Here is a 23,636-nt window from a genome sequence, read left to right on the forward strand (position 1 = left end):
AAAATATTTGGGAAGTATTTATGGGAACAATCAATTAAGGTTTATTCAATAAAAGAACTAAATTGGGGGGGAGATACAAAGATTCAGGGGGAGTTAATTACAAGAAAAGGCTTACCGTTGGGGGGAGGTTATATTCTGGGCTATTCGGGGTTGATGATTTTTAATAGTATTTCGGGGCAAGAAGAAAATAAAAGAGGGGCACTCACAATGTCAATGGGGGATCCTCCAACTTCTGGATGGTCCGCACGGGGCAGTATGGGATGATTATTTTTTCGATGGCCGATTTCCGATGCTCGTCGTCTCCTGGGGTTTTATAGGATAATGATTATGAGGTCGCAGACGTCCGAAGATTTGTTGAATTTCCGTAATAAAATCAAAACACAGAAATCATATTTAAATAAAAACTGATATTTATTAGGAAATTCACGCAACATGTAAATATTGTGACTACAGATTTAGGTATTCAAAGAGATTTCTGATCTTAGAACTGTCTCAGTGCTCTCGCTGAAGTTCGCGATCTAACTGATTAACAAGAATAATGTTAGAGTACTCAGTTCCTTACCTGAGGACACAAGGAGGAAATGGAAAGGCTGGAGGGAAGCATGGCTATTCTTTGGGCATGCAGATGCTAGCTTTTAGTAAATGGGAAATGGAGAAAATTCGTAGTGGCGCCAGGGATTCTGATAGGATTAAGAGTTGGGCCAGACGTAGTTGGGGTATGCCCCATGCGCTAAATGAATGGGAAATAGAAATATTAATGTATAATATAAAGGGGAAGATAGAGGTATACAACAGATTTCTCCACCAATTTGCTCCTCTCGTTCTGGCCCTGTTTTCCTTCCGGATTCCTTGATCTCTGTTCGGTGGTGAACATTATATATAAAAAATTAAGACGACCTTTCACAGTTCTCAGGTTTTCCTTAATGTGTTGGGAATTACTAAAATCCCTTAAATTCCATTTCGCACTTAGTAGTTGCAAGCGGTCACAATTTGTCTCATTTTGCGTTTCAGGTAGAAATTACCTTATGCCAAAACTCTTCCCTTTCTGAATTTTTACCTTTATTATTCCCTCAATAAGAGACTCAAAATGCTTTTAGTTCCGTCAACAGATCAATAAAATTTTCTCTCCCCCTTACTGTTCGACAAGATCATCCTCTCCCCTCATTCCCTTATAATCTAAGGTGATAGTTTTGAGATAGATTTTTTGTTAGTTACCCGTTAAGACTCCGTCGAGACAAGACATTTGAACTTGTTCGCTCTCTTTTTTGTACTAAGATTCGTTGTTCCGGCGAGAGCTTCCATAAAAACCGGTCGAGGTTTGGGATAAGGGCTAACGGGCGACAATAAATGTGACACGAGAGGCACTATTTAGTCAATGAGAAAACACTTTATTTCCACGTCAATGTTAACTATCTTACAAATAACTACGACATTGTGTGCTGCACACAAGCCGCGAACAACCAAGTCGGTGATGAACGCGGTAGAGATATAATTAGGCGATAGAGATTGGTCGATAATTGGAGGTCAACGGTCGAGACGCACAATCACCACGAGACCACAGTACTAAGTGACTCTCGGAGCGTCCGAGAAGATTTCATCCGGATGCATGGAACGTTCGAGATCAAAATTGAACGTTCCCGTAGAATCACCGGAAACGGTGAGAAAAGACAGCGCCTCGGGTGCGTAGTTACGCACCTGGATGCCAACCCGGCCGGTCAAGCAAAGCCCGCCCAGGATGTGCTGCCACCGTTTTGCCGTATGAGGCTATCGCCTCAACATCCGTTTTTTTGGTAATATATGCAGTTTCCTTAAATTGTAAATTCCTCATTACCATTGTATTAATAAATTAAAATCAGTAAATAAAAACGCGTTCGGTTGTTTCAATTTATCAAAATTTTAGTCAACAAACATTTCCTGCTTTCGGCTGGCTATCCGTTTGCAACAGTTTGGGAGACACCTTGCCGTATCCATTGATATACCTGAGACTTACCATCTCAGAGAAGGGTCCAATAATTATCTAGTCGTGTGATTAAAATTATGGAGACTATCGCGGCAAGTACCCCGAACAATCTCTCAAATTCCTCTTCTCAACCTTTTCACTCTCTTGACTTTACGAATACTGTTCTCTTAGATTCTATTTGACTAAAACTCGCTATTTTATTTTCACAATAACTTTGACGGTCCCAGAATGCTGTCTCAACGCGATGTGTGTCGTCAGACACATTCGTCACGTCGTGCTCTGTAGTCTTCTTGATGGAGGGAGGATGACCCAGTCGAGTCACGGTCCGAGAAAATTTGAAAAGGGATTTATTTTTCTTTTTGGGAAATTCAACTTGTATAATTATCATTGTCTACGTTTTCGCGTTTATTAAAGGTAATTCAGGGTTAGAAAATTTAATCGTGTCTAGTGGTTTATGTTCAGTTAGTTTTACGGATATTCGAAGGCTATTGCGTTCGGGAAAATTATCGCGATTTAGATCAAAACATTAACGAGCTACGTGATTGATTTTTTTGGAACCTTTTGTTGTCTTCGCGGAAATGGGTAGGTGCAGTTGAGATATTGCCGTTCCAAAAGTGGATTTACGGGGCAGGATGGGTCCGTTTTAGGTTTTGGGTGGAAGGTCACGCGATTAATTACGATCGTTGCTCTCGCGTGAATTGCCAAAGGTCGGAATTCAGGGTTCGACTTTAATATCAAGGCGATAATTATTTATAATTGTGAGTATATTAATTTTGAATATTTGTAAAGTTTCTCTTCATCCTGGAGATCCCGAAAATACGAACATAACGAGTCCCGAACTTCTCATCTCAAGGTAATAGTTACAGTTTTCTTTTATTAATTGAGGTTATGCTCTGTGCGGTAGAACCTACCTAACGCCAAAGTTATTTTTTACCTTTTTGCGATTTTCACGCCTTTTTTGGAATCACTAACGTTTCACGTGTCCTGCCAGGGTTACGCAATACTCGTAACCTCAAGGAGGTCGTCTAGGTTTTGCGTACGTCAGTCCAGGTTAATATTAAGGAATTTGGGAATATAGAATACATGCTTGCGCTAGTCGCCTTCAGATTCGGTTCTGCGTTAATCGCCTTCTCGCATTTTTGTTGACCCTTTAGTTGGAGTTTTTCCTACGTTTACGTTCAAGTTATAATTTCGGTTCGTCGCCGTTATTTATCTTCTTCGACTACGTTTTTCGGTTTCTTATTCCCGTCGAGACAAAGAACAACTGGTGCCGTTCACAAAGCCGCTCTTGGGCATTCTGAGAATCACTTGATTTGGCTGCAACTAGACAAAATCTGACATGATATTTGGGTCCAGCTCGTCAAATAATCAGGTATACTGATGTAATGGTGATCATCGGGCGTTTACAGCTGTTGAAAAGGTCAATCATCGAAATCTGACATTGGCTTCCTATACGACGGCATATAACTTGAGTACAAATTGTCGCAGGCCAATCAAACCAGTTGCAATACGTTCGTAATGTCAAACTTCATGAGTGCGATACACAAAAGTTACAGGGGACCGATTTGTCGTCTCCTAAAAGTCGATTGTACCAAAGTGTTATTTCGACGTCGTGGCAATCACTTTTTTTGTCTGCACCTCGAGGAAATCTGAGATGATACCCCGGGAAATAACCCGGGAAAATGATATAACGAGGTTCGGCGCAAGTTTACAGCTGTTGACAAATCGTTCCCCTGCTAACTTTGTACTCAAGTTGTATGCCTACGTATCGGAACCCAATGTAAAATTTCTATGATAGACGTTTCCGGTAGCTGTGAACATGCGGCGAACGTCGTTGCATCAATTTCCCGGATTATTTGATACTGCTGAACGCGAATATCATGATTTTGTCTACGTTCGGCCAAAAACGTGATTTCTACTGTTACGTACCCCGTACGTATTTATCTAAACAGTGAACAGAAGTTTTTATAAACGACAGATCAATTCACTGGTGTCATAAACTTCTCAGTTGGCTCCGAGAGCCCAACCGATTTGGGGGCAGTTGGATCACACCTTTCTCTTAATTGAAAATCATCCGAAAAACCTTGGGTATATTGATTTCCTTCATTGTGGAGGGTGACACATAACTGGGATGTCCGACAATTTATGGGACACATATTGCTTAGATTGGCACCATGAAAAGCGCGGACTAATCAACCACCTTGACTGGCACTAATGAAAGAGTTGGAACTATCCTAGATACTACTTCATCAATTGGCGCTGTTTTCTCATTATAAAGGAGAGCTCGTGCCGCAGAAACCACAGTTCGACAATAATCACCGAAAAGAGAAGTTGAGCATAATTACCGTAAAGACCAGCTCAACAATCATCACTAGACGGAGTAGTCCTAATATACTAGCGGCTACAAACAATAACGATAACGATAGACGTCCCTCGCCGTCAAGTGGACTTTTCCTTTGTATCGAGCCGTAAAATCCTCTGAAAACCCTCGCGGAACCTTCACAGACCTTCAATACATCTTCGGAATCACCACCATTCTCACTTGGGAACCAGCATCACCAAGACAGCGCGCTGATTTTCATCCACGCCCCTGCAACCAACAGCCTAGCAGAACGAGCCTCACATAAGTCAGAACGAAGGTGTCGGTTTCCCGTTCGAGGATGTTTCCCCCATCACTGTAACTCTTAATTGCAATAATCCTTATATATCTGTCTTTCTTGTCTTTCTGACTTCCCTCCGGTGGTTTTTCCCCTGGGTGTTTGCGTAATACAATTATTTGTAATCACTAATAAACCGATTCATCTAGCCTACAGCTTGGCGTAGGTGTTTACTTTCCTACGCCGTTCATTATCGGCGTATTTCAATATCTTATGCCGAATATTATGCTCCCAACAATAGAAAGGTCACGAACTATTTAAAACTGGTTTTCCACCGTAGTGACGGCTAGGTAAGGGTATTGGAGACAGATATCGCGTCTTTTTCGCTCTCTTATTAGACTCAGTGATCCTCAACAAAATTTTGGCACCGGCACAGGGACTTGATGTTTGTTTAGACGGGAACAATTATGATAACGCGTAGCAGTGGTAAATCTGTATTTAAACGAGACGAAAAGAACCCAAGGAATATTCAGAGCTTAGGTCATCTCCAAAACGAGATGACTTTGTTACGAACTTCACTGACCGGAGCACTTAGTGCTGATGGGATATACCCTTTAGATACGACGGAAATGAATATTACGAACGTGGGTGAAGGGTTAGATCAGGTAACTTCCGGTATTCTTACAAACCCGATTTGTCCCGTTAGCTCGTCGCACTCAATTCAAACTTCTGTGTCTAACGCTAAAAATTCTGAACCAATGGGTACTATTCCAAAATTAATTAACCTTTCCTTTGATCCAAAATCTTTAATTAATGACACCGCGTTTCTAGATAAATTACGAAAGAACGAGAATATTCCTTCGGATCGATTAAAGGCTTTCAAAAGCTACATTCGCTCAGATCCAAATGCCTTACAACAAATTTATCGAGCAGGCGCTCTTATCAAATTATAAGACCAATTAAGGAGAGCGTATCCAGGATCACGCAGTTTCATTCTTATTTAAAACTTCCTGGGTAGTTGTTACCCAGGTCATTCTGGTAGCGTCAATCATAATTCTCACAACTTATTAATTATAAGTACACACTCAAATCAATTACAAGTGACCTACAACCCACCCACTTATACCAGTGGTTTTCTTCTCATTTTCGGGGTAATCATTTTAAATGAGGAAGCTATTTATGCTCCTTCAAAGAATACAGATGGATTCTATCCATTCCCAAATAGAGATCACCTAAAACCCCCTCCAAATACAATTGTAGACAGGCTACTGTTGTCCGGTAACCACGCCCCCCCAATTTATTTACGGTCATAATTATGCTACCGGAACGAGTCAACGTCAACAAACACCGTTCTTTTCAATGGGCCAAGCAATGAGGGAACCGCCCGATGTTCATCCTATGATAATAAATTTGTCTCACACAATGCCGGCCGCTTCGGGCCGGATCATGATAGCCCATGGGGTGTAGCGCCTCGCTACATCGGTCTATACGATAGACCGTCAACACACACACAGCGAGACGACTGGACATCGGTGACATCACTCACCTGCCCAGTTAATATGGCGACCAAACTGTACCTGTATTAGGATACCCCCGAATTCTCACCTATATCAAATATTAAGAGTCAGTCGAGTCTTGACTGCTCACTTTGCAACTCGTGCCTTTGTGTGTACCATTAACGCGATCAGTATTAAGTATATATAATTATTACTTTATTAAATATTATAAGTTAATTATATACTGTGTTGGAATTGTGATTTTCCTAAATGAACAATAACCATGATTCCCACAGGGGGGGGGGATTACCTTGCAGGACGCTTTGTCTATTTCTGGTATACGTGCGCGACAATTAATGCTCAGTATTTTTAAAGCATACTTCCGCAATAGAGGTGCTCAACCGAGTTTCAAATCCGATACAGAACAAGAAGCAATCCGATGCTTTGTTCGCGGTTTCAAAAATAGGATTCATGTCAGTCCTTATCGATGCATTGATCTAGACACGACCATACGAGATGCTATCAACGAATTACATACATATAAAAGAAATATCAAAACAAGACCAAAAAACATAGGGAGGGAAAATTGTAATCCGCGGATTCATACGATTAATGCAGAAAAATTGTGCATATTGTGTAAAAAAAATAATCATACAATGGATTGGTGTTGCGCAAACAATGGATTTGCACCCGCAACTATGCTATGCGCATATTGTAAAGTTAAAGGACATACAATTCAGGAATGTCGAAAGAAAAAATGGAATGATGGTAGAAGAAAACGTGAGGCGGGGAAGCAAAAAATCAATTCGGAAAACGAGAATCGCATCTCGACGTTCAGCGTGCGTCCAGAGGTAAAGGCGGCGAATGGTGCGACCCTGACCGATCAAATTCATGCCATACATTCCGAAACCATACTTTTTACAATTTATGAAAAGATTCCCCGTGCACGCCTACCGTTATATTCCAACGAAAAAATCAAATAAGCTCGTTTACTATTATGATCGATACGGGGGCGAAACTAATAATAATTATAGAAAGTGTCGTTATGCCGGACGACAAAATCGATACAGACCGTGTAGGCCGAATTAATGGCGTTGGTAGCGAGTCTCTTCATATGAAAGGTGTCGTAGCCTTTGCAATCTTTAGCAGCGTAATAACGTTTCATGTCCTGGGGAACGAATTAATTACCCAAAAAGATGGGATATTTGGTACTCCATTTCTAATGGCTCCTATGGCCACAATTATTCACGCAACACAAATATTTACTTTGAAGAACAAGGAAGTCACGTTTTACATCGAGAATATAATGATTTTACCCCCTAGACGCAGACAATCAATATTTCTCGTGACAACTTCTGATTCCCCATCAACGGGATATTTACCTAAACTTCCTTTAGGAGATAAAATCTTTTCAGGAGAAGCACTGGTAACCAATTGCAAAGGTAAAATCTATTTAGAGGCAATAAACGTCAATATGAGACCAGCAGTGATACACAGCTTCCCTGTTAAATTAGCATCCTACGCGAAATTAGATAAGATACAAATAGCTAACCACATTTTGTGTCTATCAGCTTCTCCAAGCACTAAACGTCTTGAAGAACTAAAAGGCCTTTGGAGATCGGATCATTTGAATCAAGAAAAAGGGACCGAGATACTTTCTCTGATAACGGAAACCCAGGAGGTTTTTCACATACCTGGAGAACCTTTCGGGGCTACACATACGATAAAACATCGTATAATAACAACCGATTCTTTTCCGATTAATACTAAACAATATCGGAATCCGCATCTTCACCAAGAAGAAATTAATAAACAAATTAATGGAATGTTGGATGCAGCAATAATTAAAAATTTAAAATCTTCCTTTAACTCACCTCTTTGGATAGTTCCAGAAAAGAAATATTGGCAGGGAAATAAAAAAGGGCGATTGGTGATCGATTTCCAACCGCTGAATGAAAAAACAATCGGTGACGCGTATCCATTCCCACAAATTTCTGACATTTTGGACCAGTTGGAAGGAGTTAGATATTTTTCCGTATTCAATTTAGCTTCTCGTTTTTATCAGATTCTTATGCGCGAAAATCATCGGGAAAATACGGCATTTTCCACTGTCTATGGTCATATGAATTCACACGTGTGCCGTTCGGACTAAAAAATGCTCCAGCGACTTTTCAAAGGCTTATGGATCAGACATTAATATGTCTGCAAGGGCGAGAAATGTTCGTTTATCTAGACGATATCGTGATTTATTCAAACCCGTTGAAGGAACATAGGAATCAATTTTTAAAACTTGTTTATCGTTTGCTAATCTGCAGCTGCTAATAAGGGGCTAATCTGAAATTACAATCCGATAAATGTGAATTTTTAAAACGCGCAGTAGCATATCTCGGTCATATAACTAGTGAAAGCGGTATCACACCGAATCCCGATAATATCAGAACCATTGACAAATTCCTCAGACCCAACATTCAAAAAATATTAAACAATGTTTACGGGTTGCGGGATATTATGGACGGTTTATTGAAGGTCCTTCTAAAGTAGCCAGGCCTTTGACAAACCTCTTGAAACACGACGTTCCATTTTCGTGGGACGAAAGTCAACAGAAAGCATTCGATACACTTCGTAAAAAACTAGTCACCGAACCCATTCTTCAATATCCAGATTTTGAAGAAGAATTCATCGGAACAACCGATGCATTCGGATATGCAATCGGCGCAATATTAAGCCAGGGAACTATTGGACAAGATTTACCAATTTCCTATACGTCACGACTTCTGAATAAAGCCAAATGTAAATGTTAAAAATCTCGCGGTCAACTACCCAATGAGCACAACCAATCATCTTTGACCACTGTAAGGGGAGGTCACGATCGTTTTCAGGATCGTTACGATGGTCAGTAAAGCATCGATATCTATCAGGATAAGACGTGTTTCATAACCTCGCTCGGAAATTCAACGGGAAATCCATCGCAAATCATCGTAATAATCGAGAACGTCATCCGGGAAATTAAACAATACAATCAAAATCATCATCGAGTTTGTTACATGTTATCGATTCAGTGATCAAATTCTTAACGGCACTGAAGAGTCTTAGGGCACCGACAGACACATGGGATATCATGGTTTATCATATTACCAGGAGGGCTCTTGATCATAAGACCAGAAAGGATTGCGACCCAAACGATTTAGCGGGGCCCAGTGGTCTTTCCGAAGGAAATACTGCACCTCCACAGGATGACTTTGATTGGATAAATAATTTTGATCTTGAGTTATTCGGTGATTTTGCCATTGAAAATCATTTTGATAGAGATTTATTCGAAAATTTCAATTCTGAGCTCTTTGATATTCAATGTAGTGGTGGTGAAAATGTGATGCGTGATCGTAAGGCTTTGGAAAATGTTGAAGAGTTTAATCTAGATGTGCTAGATCAACAGAAGGGTAAGTATCTAGTTTCATACCGCTTATAATACCGAGAACAAATTTGACACATATTTTTGTTTATTGAAAAACGCTAAACTCAATTTCAGATCAACAAAATGGCTGCAAAGAAGAGATTGAAAATCTATCGCCGGCCTTAAGGACAACACGCCGATCACGCCAGAGACTTCCACGTTTCAAACTCGACACACATGTGATGGAGTTTGCAATCAACCCTTTACCTGAAGGTCGTGACCCTGCCGAACGGGTTGAAGGAGCTTTTCGTGATGTCTATAATAAAATTATTGAGGCCGGAGGGCGTGGTATGAATCGAATGTGCCTTACATTCAATTTTGCAAATATGCAAAGAGGCACTGCCTGGGTAAGTCCACGTGCGATCAAAGGATATGAGTTTCAAGATTTAAGGAATCTTGTTAGCCCTATCGGGAAGAGCGCAAACGGTTTCGGATGTGCCGATACGTCTCCCCTCAAACTTCACGTCGCTGAAGCCCCGGTAGGTCAAGGTTTTCTTGAAAACGACATGAAAAAAGGGGTTAGTAGAAAATGTATTCTTCACATTTCGAATGAAGATGGCTTGTGTCTAGCCCGATCACCTGTTGTGGCCAAAGCACATGCCAAAAAATCGAAAACCAAAGCGGATAAAGGCAAGATAGACAAGGTATGGCAAGCCATACGGGAATGCAAGGGAAGAATGCAACGTGAGGAGGCCAAAAGACTGACTCAAATGGCATGAGTCATAGCTCCTGACGAGGGCTGTGGTCTACAGGAAGTTGCTCAATATCAAAGATACTTGGCTGAAGAAGGATGCCTTATCAAGGTTTATTCCCTCATGAGAAACGGAAAAGATCACCCTGTACTCTACGATGGTACACCTGAATTGACTAGAAGAAAGATGCCCTTCTGATATACCTTATTGATTGTGTATTATCCAGAAGATAATCACTATGAGCCAATCCAAAATTTACCTTCATTCCTTGATGTGAAATATCATTGCGAGCATTGTAACAAACTTTACACTACGGAAGGACATGTATGTGATAAGACTTGTGATAGTTGTTTGAAGAATCCTCCGTGCGACTCTACGATTGTTGATAAAAGAGTGTGTGACGATTGTGATCGAGAGTTTCACTGCCGATCGTGCTTCGAACAACATAACAAAGCAGGATCTTTCAGTGGAAATAATCCCACCGTCTGTGACCACATAAAATTGTGTAGACAATGTAATACGAAAATTAATCATCGCAAAACTCAGAATCATGTGTCATAAATATTATTGCAACGTATGTCAAAAGGACGACGATATTCATCATCTCTGCTATATGCCTTGTGACGAGGCAATCTAACCTTAAAGGTTATTTTGACACCCCCCTCCGCACGCCCCCTATTCAATTAATATATTTATTCCTTCGTTTGCTCACCGTTGGAGAACCCCTTCCTATACAAGTCCTTCCCCCTCCCCCGATCCCCTACTCACCGCGCTCGGACAGCGCGACAACCATCAGAGAAATCACCACCGGAGGAAAAGATGACGTAGGTCGTCCCCCTCCTTCCCGCGGTCCGCTACTCGCCACGCTCGCTCACGAGGAAGAAGTGGATGACGTAGCGCGCCCCCCTCGACGTAGGCGCTTGGTCGCCGCATGAACTCAGGACAATGGGCGCACACGCACGTTGCGTAGTGCGTCTCCCCGCCACCCCTCGGCCCCCGAAGATGCCCACAAGCATCGATCGGTGGGTCAGGGGGATGCGGATGTGTCGTCCCCGGAAATGGACGAATCTAGGCCGAGGACACCCGAATACTTCGAGGAGATCCTCAAGTGGCTAATTGATCGCCACTTGTCGTTCAGCTATCGCTAAGATCGTTACGCCGTTCAATAATAATTCGGAAGATCAATCGGAAAAATAGTGAAGTGGCCCAGGATCTCCCGAGTTTGAAGAGAGGCTCATCCTTGGACCAGGATCAACCCGTTGTCCCTCAGGAAGCGGCTCGAGACCCCGCGCATCCGAGAAAGGAGGACAAAACCCCCCGGAAATTGGAAAATTGACATCATCCGAGTGAGTACCCTTTCTTTCCCCTCATTACCCAGCGGCACCATTTTCCACAGTTATATTTCCTGGAACCCCTCCAACGGTGGTAATTAATATTGTTCTTTCTTCTGATCATCAATATTATCATTGTTATTATTTGAATTATTATTATTGGTACCCTCAATTCTCCCCTTTTTTCTAGAATGTAGAGCCACCCCCTTTTCTTTGTCTTATATAAAAGTGGTCCGACAAGCGACCTGCCTGCCCCCGCGCCCCTGAGAATTCCCAGAAACAGGCATTATTCTCAATAATTATACTTTCGACCAAATATTGTAAAATCACGTAATTATTATATTAAATAAATGTATTTAATGTAACAGCCTCTGCCCCATTTTTATTTAATATTTGTTTGGGGATTGTGTAATTTTAGGGTGGACGTAGGTGGAATTTGAGGTGGAGGATCCTTTAGGATTAAACCGGGTGGAAAAAAGTCACTTAATGTTGAGTTTTCTATAAAAGTTTATTGGGGCCACGTGCCACCAAAGTCGATTTATTAACACTGAGTTTCACACTTAAAAATCGTTGATATACAAATGATAATTGGTTTAATGTTTAACACACAATTAATAAGCACTGTTGAGTAACTAGATGTGGCTAATTAGGCCTTTTATCTCTGAAGGAGATGTACTTGTCGATGTACTTGGTGATGTTCTTAGTATCAAAAGGGGAGATTTTCTAAAGGTTGATTAACGTTACCGCTCTCGATGAGGATCTACGATAGACTGGGTAGATTTGTCGTACTTCCGGGGTCAGCTTGGGGGTGAAGTGACCCGCGGTGTCGCTACTGACCTTTTGGCCTGACCGGGGGACTTAATTACAATATGGCGCTAAATCTTTGCGTTTCAAACAATATTTGACCCGTCTTCTAGTTAATAATTAAGAATTAGAAAAAAGGTCAGAGCCTACCTTAACGAGCAAGAAAAAATTGACTTTGAAACGCGTGGCGTTTGTTTTCTACGACTTTGATACCAGACAGGATGATCTGCTGCAAGGAGCTACTGATGTCAACATACACGTTCCTAATCTTTGCATTGCACAAACTGTGTGTAACCGCTGTGCAGATATGAATGACGATGACATTGTGAACGCCAACGATAATCACGGAAATCCATGTGGCGTTTGTAAACATCGGGAAAATGTTTTCGATGGTGACCATCCTGTGCGAAGATTTGTTGATTACATCACGTCGATGGGTAAGACGTATACAAAAGTAGTTTGTATTGCTCATAACCCTAAAGGGTATGATTCACAATTCGTTTTGAGAGACGTCATGAAACGCATTAACAGTCGATTTAAAGCAATGATTAACGGAACAAACATTATCTTGATGGATTTTGGGGATAATAAATTTATAAATAGTTTAAATTATTTTCACATGGCTCTTGCAAGTTTACCGAAAGCTTTTGGATTGGGGAATATAGCGAAAGGCTATTTTCCACATTTTTTTAATACAAAAGACAATGAAAACTACGTAGGGCCTATACCTGATAGCAAATATTACGGTGCTGACACTATGGGTGTACAAGATCGTGAAAAATTCTTATCGTGGTATAATGACTGCGTCGAAGAAAATTACGTGCGACTGTGGTGGTGTCCCCACCATACGGTACTACTCCCCTGCGGCGGCAGAAAGAGATGATTGTCGGCGGGGGGTAAGAGGAAGGGGAGGGAAATGAAAAAGATGAAGACCCAAAAAAAAAAATCATCACCGATTGACCATTATTTTTCTCCTTCGCTGAAAGAAAAAATGAAAATCTTATACAGGGCCAATGGGGCTTTAGAAAATTGAATCGCCGGGTTTTTTTTTCCAGCGCTGTAACTTTCGACGCTGTTTTTTTCTCCATTTCGATTAGATTAAGAGATGTAATGGGCCTCAATCGATGGGGAATTTATTCCTCCATCGAATGCCCTTAGTTTCATTCCTTGGCATTAATTAGGGGAGGAGTAAATAATTTTTATGTTGCGGGCGGGTGTACATTTTTTTCATTTCTCTCCCCTTCCTCTTATCCCCCGCCACGAGTCATCTCTTTCTGCCGCCGCAGGGGAGTAGTACGGTATGGTGGGGACACCACCACACTCGCATGTTTTCCTCACCGTCGTGCGAGCGGTTATCCCACGCCCCTGATTCGACCACATTCAACCCTGAATAAGTTGAAGAGTCGCTCAGGACTTTTCGATCCAGAATTTCACCCCCAACTTAAGTTTAAAGTCTGGACGTTCAATTCTGGGACACCCTGTAGATGGTTTTTGGGAGGATACCGTGAATAATAATAAGAAATATGCGTATCAGTTCCACGGATGTTATTGGCACGGAAGCCTACGGTGTTTCAAATTCAATAGAGATAAAGAGTTAAGCCACAAGGATACACTAGAGGGTCGATATAAGAGAACAGGGGCGATTACACGGAAATTGCGAAACTCGGGTTATGAAGTCGTTGAAATGTGGTAATGCGATTTTATTCGTCAAAAAAAGACAAATCGTACGTTATCGAATTTTGTAGAAATCGTTGATCAGCAGATGTTTATACCCCTGACTCCACGCGATGCTTTTTTCGGGGGACGAGCAGGAAATACCGTAACCCTCCGCAAAAAGATTGCCGCCCCGGCAATCACACCAGGGACTATTTGAGGTATTACAACTCTAGGATTTGTTGCTTTAATTTATGACAAACTGAAAAATTTAAGCGTTGCATGATCTCACATAGGGAGGGCCCCAGTCTGTTCTTTAGCTAAAACCTCCCAGAAATCAACGCTAAAGAACAGCCGATTAATATTTGTTTGATTCTATACAATCATAATTTATCGAAAGTGTTTGTTACAATTTTCAATGGGTTATGTGGAGCAAGAGGAATAAAGTGTTCTTAATTGACTTATTCATTAAGGGTGTGAATGTCAGTATTTGACTCGAACTTTCATTGTTCATTTTCTGAAACAGCAGAATGGTTCACTTGAAAATTTCCGTTATGGGTAGAGTATCTGAAAACAACTCAACACAGAGATTTCCTCAAATTAGAAAAAAAAAGAAAAACATTTAAATGAGAATGTCATTCAATGAAAATAACAAGCAACTACTTTTTCAAATTACTTGTCTGCAGACAACTACTAGCAACTAGTTTAAAAGCAACTACCAAAAATTCAAACTTCACAAGATTGCAGTTTTTCGAAAGCTTTCGAGATTATTACATGCATTATGCAAAAATAAGCGTATATAATTCATTTTGACACATACACACATTCATTCATCCTGAAATAACTCAAAGGTGATAGAGTAAAGTGAAACAGGTAAAAATAAATAATCAGGCCAGTCTGCTTCAACAGACACAAGTAATGAGGCCCGTCTGCTACAACAGACACAAGTAATGAGGCCCGTCTGCTACAACAGACACAAGTGATGGGGCCCATCTGCTACAACAGACATAAGTGATGGGGCCCGTCTGCTACAACAGACATAAGTGATGGGGCCCGTCTGCTACAACAGACATAAGTAATGGGGCCCGTCTGCTACAACAGACATAAGTGATGGGGCCCGTCTGCTAGAACAGACATAAGTGATGGGGCCTGTCTGCTACAACAGACACAAGTAATGGGGCCCGTCTGCTACAACAGACATAAGTGATGGGGCCCGTCTGCTACAACAGACATAAGTGATGGGGCCCGTCTGCTACAACTGACATAAGTGATGGGGCCCGTCTGCTACAACAGACATAAGTGATGGGGCTAATGAAGGATAATAATCATGCTAGATCGTCATGTTCCATTGGCCACAGACGGTTGACATGTACTATTCTGAATTTACCTTTAGGGAATTTCTGAATTTGATACACAACATCATTTAGTTTGGATCGGATCACATATGTTTTCTCCCAACTTCTTTGAATTTTTGGACATTGACCTTTGACTCTCTTGGGGGCAAAGAGCCAAACTCTCTGACCAGGTGTAAAGTAAATCATGTGAGCTTTTAAATCAAATTTAGATTTCATTTTGTCGCTTTTGATTTTCCAATTTTCTCTGACTTGATTATGGGTGTTCACTAATTGCTCTTGCAACTGATCTATGTAATCAGGTAAATTTCCGAGATTGTTAGAGTTATTGAATGATGGGTTACCATAAAGCAAATCTAGAGGAAGTCGCAATTCTCTACCGAATATTAACTTTGCTGGAGTGAATTGGGTGGTTTGATGCTTGGAGGAACGATATGCGAGAAGGAATAATGGAAGCCACTTGTCCCATGAATTCTGATTGTCATTGATAAATTTAGCGAGGTAGTTAAGGATAGTTCTGTTTAAACGCTCAACCATACCATTGGATTGTGGATGCGATGGGGTCTTACGCGTTTTATGAATACCCAATAGCTTCATAAGTGAGGTGAAAATTCCGGATTCAAAATCTCTTCCTTGATCGGAGTGGATTTCTAGAGGTATTCCAAAACGTGAAACGACATGGACTACTAAAGCTTCAGCGATAGTAGCTGCCCGATGATTTGGAAGTGGGATTGCTTCAGGCCAACGAGAAAAATAGTCAGTGACTACAAGGACGAACCGATTGTTACTAATTGTTCTTGGTAAAGGACCTAAAATGTCAACTACTATTCTCTCAAAAGGAAAGCCGACATTATAAAGCTGTAATTCCCCTCTGGCTCGTTGTGCTGGGCCATCTCGACTGAAACAAACAGAACATCTGCGGCACTAATTCTCAACATCAATTTTACAAGAAGCCCAATAGAAACGTTTCCGAATATTATCTAGCATTTTGTTGACTTTGAAATGGCCACCGAGGGGAGAAGAGTGTGCTGTCTTGAGTATTTCTTTTCTCGAAGAATTAGGAACAATAATTTGAAGGGTAATTTTGGATTTGTCGTTGGATTCCCATCGACGGTAGAGAGTATCACCTATCAATTCGAGAGAATCCCAATATAGGAGGTAAAGCTTGACATCTGCGCCAAGGTGAGAGATTTCATGCCAATCAGGACGTTGATTCCGTTTTTTTGAATCGATCAACATACGGAGGATTGGATCTTGAGCCTGCAGAGTGGACCAATTGCCGTCATCAGTAGTGATGCAAGTTGTTCGAAAAACGTGTTTCTCTTCTTCCTCGTTTCTTGTATTGAGTTTTTCACATTTTTTACAAGAACAAGGACGTCTCGACAAACCATCAGCATTTCCATGTAGATGGCCTGGTCTGTGAGTAATTTCAAAATCGTAAGTGAATAGATTTTCGATCCAACGAGCTACTTGGTCTTGTGGATTTTCAAAAGAAAGAAGCCATTTTAAAGCTGCGTGGTCTGTTCTAATTAACAATTTTCTTCCGAGAAGATAATGACTGAAATGCTCGACAGATACAACTACAGCTAATAGTTCCCTACGAGTGACGCAATAATTTCTCTCAGATTTGTTTAGACATTTACTGAAATAAGCAATGACTTTTTCTTCGTCATTCTGAATTTGGGAAAGGGTGGCTCCAATGGCGAATAATGATGCATCAGTATCTAGAACGAAATCGCCATTGGGAATTGGAATCGATCGAGTAGGTGGACAGGTTAGGCCGGATTTCAATTGATCAAAACTAGCTTGAGATTCAGGGGTCCATTTGAAGGGAATTCGATTTTCAGTTAGAGTATGTAAGGGTTTAGCAATGGCAGCAAAACCTTTCACGTATTTTCTGTAGTAGGAGCATAAACCAAGGAAACTTCTGAGTTGACGTTTAGTTTTAGGAATTGGCCAATCTATAATAGATGAAATTTTGTCCTGAGAGCATTTGATTCCATTTCTTGAAATTATGTGACCCAAATAAAGCACTTCGTGTTTGAAAAATTTACATTTTTTGGTGTTCACTTTTAAGTTGGCTTCAGTTAATGGAGAGAATACCAATTTGAGATTGTGTCAATGTTCGTCAAAATTATGACCGAATACAATGATGTCATCTAGAAATACGCGACAAATTTTCCCATTCAAGCCTCGTAAAACCTCATTCATTATTCTAACGAAGGTTGCAGGGGCGTTGCAAAGACCAAAAGGGAGAATTTTGAATTGCCATAATTCATCGCCAATTGCAAAAGCAGTTTTCTCTTTATCTTTAGGATCCAGTTCGACTTGCCAATATCCGCTTTTTAAGTCGATTGTTGAGAACCAAGAAGATTCAGAGGCAGCATCAAAAATTTCTTCGTCGCGAGGTAAAGGCATGGAATCTTTTTTGGTGATGTTGTTAAGTTCGCGATAATCGACACAAAAACGCGGGGTGTTTTTATCATCTTTTTTCTTAACTAGGACAACAGGAGAAGCCCAAGGACTGTAGCTAGGTTCAATAACCTGTTGTTCTTTCATTTCCTCAAGGAGATCAAAAACTTTGTCGCGGTAATGGAATGGGACTCTGCGAGGATTTTGTTTGATTGGATTCGAGTTCCCAGTGTCGATTACGTGTTTAGCTCCTGGATATCTCCCTAAGTCAGTAGAACTAGAGGAAAAGCGCTCTTGATAAGTTAGAAGAAAGCTTTTGAATACTCTCTGTTCTTTTGGATTTAATAACTCACATGAATTTTCAAATAGTTGAAGCAAAAATTCAGGAATATTTGGGGAAAATCCAGAGATTCCTTTCGAAATCATTCGTTTGATAAAAACCGTTTTTTTAGGGTTATCAATGTCAAATTTTAACTTAACAATCGACTGGAAGTCTTGTAAGAGGCCAGATTTGCAGAGAAAATCTAAGCCAAGAATACAATCTTCTTTTATAATTGCGAAGACCGCGTCAAGAACAATAGAAAAATTTCCGATGGAAATTTCCATTTCTTTGATAGCTTGATAAGGGAAATGTTCGCCAGAAACAGTGATAATACTGATCCTTCTCGTAGAGTTTTTTAGACCAGTCAGATTGTTGTTCAAAAGTTTAGGGTTAATTAATGTAATGTCACTAGCTGTGTCAATTGTCATAAAGCAAGAATGATCATTAATTTTTCCTTTCAATTCCAAAGCAAGGATTGGATCTTGAGTTTCATTTTTCACCTGAAAGCATCTAGAAATATTGAAATTTGGTTGAGTCAATTCGTCCCCCAACGAATCGACTCCATTCAGTTTTCCGAATGTGTGTGGGTGTTAGCAGATCCGTTTTGGTTTGAATGTTTGTTATTATATGGAAATTTTGATTTGAAATTTCTACTACCATTATTAACATGACGGTAGGGATGGTGATTGACCCGAGTTGAGTTGAATTCTTGTGTGGGATTATTGTGAGAACTCCTAGAACTATTTTGATTTGGGTTACCAAAGCTGTTGCAATGCTTAGCGAAATGGCCAAAATTGTGACATTTGTAGCATCGTATATTCGTTTCCGTATTGAAAAATTTCTTATGCCTGTCATGTTTTGATGAGAGATCGCGATAATCGATTTGTGATCGAAAATGCGATGAATTTTGAGGTTGGCGTTTGTTAATCACAGAGTTGGAAATAGAACTCAACTGAGTTGCGCATTCAACTGCACGTTGGAAATTTTCAATATCCTCAGATTTTAAGGTAAATTCCATTTGTGGGTTATTGATTCCATCGATAAAGGCGCGGCAGGCAGCACGATCACGTTCTTCCTCAGAAGAACTTGAATAAGCCAATCGGCTAAGTCGATCAATCTCTTCCGAGTAAGTGACGTAGCTTTCACCTTTTTTCTGTTTCCGAGATTGTAATTCGTGGTAGTACATCCGCGAAAGATGTTTTTCATCAAAGTTTTCAGCTCATATTTTTGTAATTGTTTTGTAATCTGATTTATTCTGATCTACGATTTTACTCAAAATTAACCGAGCGTTTCCGCGGAGACGCGTTAATAATTGTGAAGCTTTAGTCTCTTCTGACCACTGGTTATGAGAAGAAACAATTTCGAATTGCAGGTAGTAATGAGACCAAAGTTCTGAACCGTCGTACGTGTCTGGTTTAATTTGGGAAATTTTGTTTTCCTTCATTGAGGCTAAATTATTGATGTGAGGAGAAGGATTAGCGTTAGCATGTGCAGCATCACTACAATTAGCAAAAGCAAAAGGGTGAGAAGGGTGTAAGGAAATTTTGCTGGGGCTTTCGCCCAGCGAAAATTCCAAACGTTCTAGAGCCGTCTCTATCGCTCTTTTATTGGGCGCCAGCCAAACCTTCACGGGAGGTTCAACAAAAACCGGCCTCTGGGGAAATATCGTCTACCCAGAGGACTTTTGTGGCCGGACAATGAATTGCCCAGCTAACGTCAGCGTGATACGGTAGAGTGGGCGAGGTCCACCTGGAGTATTCTCTTTACTTAACAACCGCCGGTATTTCAGGCGGCGTCACACACTTTACAGCGGCAGTCCGTTAGGAATGAAAATTCCTCTTTTCCTGGAGAAGCCTCTCAGCTCCTCCAGCCTTCTTCCCCAGGACTTTTCAGTCCTGGAGGATTCAAGAATTCACTGCGAATCAGCCGGGACTCCTCAGAGCCTGGGACGTCGAAAAGCTGATCTAAACCAGAGCAGAACACTGTTACCTACTCCTGATCACCCACACTTTCAACGAGCAGTTACCGCTTCAGTCATCGCGAGTCACCGTCTCCGGGTACTCGAACATCGGCATATGGCCGGGTCGACAGGAAGATTACTTCTACTCCAGACCCACGGGTCCACATGCTCGACATTTGTTTCGCCGAGCCGGATAACCCCGGAAACAACAAAGTCGTCACTTAGAGTTCCGAGAAACTCTTATTTCTTATGGGGGGAATGCAGGGCATTCCTCTTCGCTCGCCATCAGCGGTTCTTCACCTGACGACGTGGGACTCTCGCCCCCTTTCCGAGGCCTTTACAAGCCATTGTGCCACATCATACTCGGGAGAAGTCTTTCCGAACCTCTCACTTCGAGCGTCCGTTCTCGACTGCCTCGAGATCTCCTAGGGCGGTTGCCTCCTAGTCTGAATATCTCAGCGGCGATAGGTCATTCCGTTACCCTATCCCACCAATCAACTCGACGGGATCACGGAGGGACCAGACTTTAAACACTGGTACTACATTTTACCCTAGGCTACCCCGACATAGCCTATAGAGTCGCCCATCTGGAATCCCAGTACGTCGGGCCATTTTCCCCTAAACACATCTGGGCAAGCTCTACTACGGCGAAAGTCTATTAACGTCCTCCAGACTATCGAGTGCACGGTTTCACCCAACCGTACGCCTCTATGTCTTTCATTGGTTCGTGGTTCTCTATTATTTCATCTCGGGTTTATTCAACCACTGTTAGATGTCTCTTCTCATATGATTATTCATTGAGATATCTCTTTAAGGGGATTTCAACCCGTAACGAGAAAATCTCGTTACAAGGGAAATAATTTAGAGTGTTATCTGTTGGATTCCTCGGAGGAGGGTATGGTGGCACTTGAACCCCAGGAGGAATCGGCGCTTCCGTTCCATGTTGAAGAGTCATGCCTAGGACTGCTGGAACTGATTGTGACGTGTTTGGTTCCCTTGAAGTACCCGGTTGCAAAGCCGACGAAAACATTGTAGGGCATTGAGGTATCACTGCAGGTTGTGTTACATTTGAAAGTTGACTTGCATTAATTCTTGGAATGGTTGGATGAAGGAGTTCCCCAGAAAGATGTTGTTCAGAGTTGACAGGAACAGATTGATAATTATCGGCTGTAAAATTTCCTGGGATTTCTGGAGTAGGGTTCTGGTGGACATCGACAACGATAGGAATTGCCTGGTTTCGTGGTGTACAATTTTGAAGAATTCCATGGATATTATGAGTTGTTGAATTGCCTGTAAGATTTCTAAGTGAATTACAAATGTCACTGCGACTAGTTCGGCGTTCTTCCTCTCTCTCTTGTCGAATAACTTCTCTGATACTAGTTACAGCGTCCCGTAATTGATTTTGGAATTCATTGCGAAGTTGATTGTCCAAATCTTCAATTTCTCGAGAAGTCGGATTATGGTGGAGTATTTCGTCATCCAGTGGTGAATGAGGGCGATAGGGGGGAACCAAAGGAGCATGACGCTCTTCCAAAGTGGCTCGTCTTTGCCTTCCTCTCCCAGACATAATTATTTAAATAAAGTGACTCACCAATAAAGGGAAAAAAAACTAATTTTCCACAGCTTGACGTCAAATTTAATAATTCCAAAGATTAGTTAACAGGAATCCAAAAGTAGGAAGTCCAGTTAACAGAGCCGGAAGGATAGAGAGATTTTCTAGGCTCGTAGGTTTTGATTAATCCCACTTCTGACACCAATGTTATATCCAGCGAAGAATAAAGACGACACAGGTTGACAAATATTTGGAGCGGTTTATTAGTTACACAGAGTATTACGATGAGACACGTCAGAGCTCCGAAGAGAGACACACCAGACTAATGTTATATCCAAAAGACAGTCGTGATTCTCTCGAAGTTCAGATCATAGACAAATGAATAAGTCTTCGAAGGGGGACACGTAACAATATTATGACGTAAAAGATAATGAAAAAATTCGTTATCTTGATGTTTGTTCGTTATACCCATACGTTTTAAAAACGGATTTTTCCGATTGGTCATCCCACTGTCCGTGTGGGGCGTGATTGTCAGCTTATATGCCCTAATAATAATCTTTCGCGGATAGAAAGTCTTGTGAAATGTCGCGTTTTACCCCCTCGTCAATTATTTCACCCTGTTTTACAAGGAAAAGCCCATGGAAAGTTACTGTTACTTCTCTGTCGATCATGCTGCGATGATCTTGTACAAGACAATTGCCCTCATGATGATCCCGCTGATCGTGAATTTTTGGGAACTTGGATTGCCCCAGAACTTCGTAAAGCAGTACAAATGGGATATCAAATATCGGAAATCAGCGAACTTTGGGAGTATAAGAGAACTACGCGTGATAATCCTGTGACGCGAACAGGTGGATTATTTGCCGAATACATTAACACTTTTTTAAAAATAAAACCCGAGGCTTCGTATTGGCCTGCTGAGTGTGTAGATGATGAATCAAACTTGACAAGGATAAAATTCAAAAGAATGCCGGATTAAGAGCAGTATCAAAACTTTGTTTAAACTGTGTCTGGGGTAAACTTGGAGAGAAAGAAAACTTGACAAAAAAAACGATTATTCGAACACACGATGAATTTACAAATATAATGTTTAATCCTGAAATTGAAGTAACAGGACTTGTTCCTGTCGATAACGACACTCTCTTCATGTCCTGGAACCATTTAAACGAAGCCGCGGAAATGTCCACTGAGGCGAATGTCGTGATTGCGGCATATACACCCGCTCACGCGCGTCTAAAGTTATATTCTTATCTAGAAAAACAACAAGAACGTGTTTTATATTATGATACAGATTCGGCCATTTACGTCAGCGATAGAACAAATGAATGACCGCTAGGGATTTTTATAGGGGATTTGACCAACGAGGTAGGGGTTACCGAGAAAGAAGTTCTATTAATTTTTGTGTCTCTGGGGGGCCTAAATTTTACACTTATCTCGTAAAAAAATCGGATGGCACTATCGTGGAAGTTAGTAAAATAAAAGAGGTTAGACTGAATTATGAATCGCGTAAACGGAGTCATTACGACTCCATTCGCGCGCTCGTCATCGATAAAGTAGATCCTTGTCAGATCGACTATCAGGGTATTCGTCGCACAGTGTACCATGACGTCATCACGAAACCTGAGAGCAAGATCATACGTGTAACAGCCCCAAAACGTAGGCTTGATCGTTTTGTGACTCTGCTCTATGGTTTAAAAAAACCGCAATTTGACCGCTGCTCGTTGGCGCGCACTGTATATCTAAAAATTAAGTATTTTAGCCATTTAGATTGATTTTAGTAGTTTTGTATAAGATTTTTATGCACTTAACGCGTTTGTAGGCCTTCATTACTTAATCATTAATTAAACAATTTAATGAATAGGGGTTATCCCTCCACTCCATTAATAATTATTTGTAAACTCAAATAGTTTTTAGCAATGGATAGGGAATCGTTTGTTGATAATTAAGAAGCGAGTTCCATGATTTTACGCTTATTTGTTCAGTAGATATTAATTATTTTTTAATAGGGCCCTACAGTATTTACCAGGGTTGGGCATGTAAAATACATCACGTAA

The 23,636-nt window shown here is 41.0% G+C and overlaps 1 protein-coding gene across 1 annotated transcript; it reads left to right on the top strand.

The window, feature by feature from the left end:
• The first annotated feature begins 9,171 nt into the window (after positions 1-9,171).
• On the top strand, positions 9,172-11,838 carry LOC135170270 (uncharacterized). The gene is made up of 2 exons (XM_064135953.1): positions 9,172-9,490; positions 9,580-11,838. The coding sequence occupies exons 1-2, from the start codon at positions 9,172-9,174 to the stop codon at positions 10,221-10,223; spliced, it is 963 nt and encodes a 320-aa protein (XP_063992023.1). The 3' UTR covers positions 10,224-11,838.
• The last annotated feature ends 11,798 nt before the right edge of the window (positions 11,839-23,636 follow it).

This window comes from Diachasmimorpha longicaudata, chromosome 2 (assembly GCF_034640455.1).
Source record: "Diachasmimorpha longicaudata isolate KC_UGA_2023 chromosome 2, iyDiaLong2, whole genome shotgun sequence".
Taxonomy (NCBI): domain Eukaryota; kingdom Metazoa; phylum Arthropoda; class Insecta; order Hymenoptera; family Braconidae; genus Diachasmimorpha; species Diachasmimorpha longicaudata.

Coding starts and splice junctions, on each gene's coding strand:
- LOC135170270 (XM_064135953.1), top strand. CDS start 9,172: ATGGTTTATCATATTACCAGGAGGGCTCTTGATCATAAGACCAGAAAG. Junction 9,491..9,579: donor TGTGCTAGATCAACAGAAGG/GTAAGTATCTAG, acceptor ACTCAATTTCAG/ATCAACAAAATGGCTGCAAA.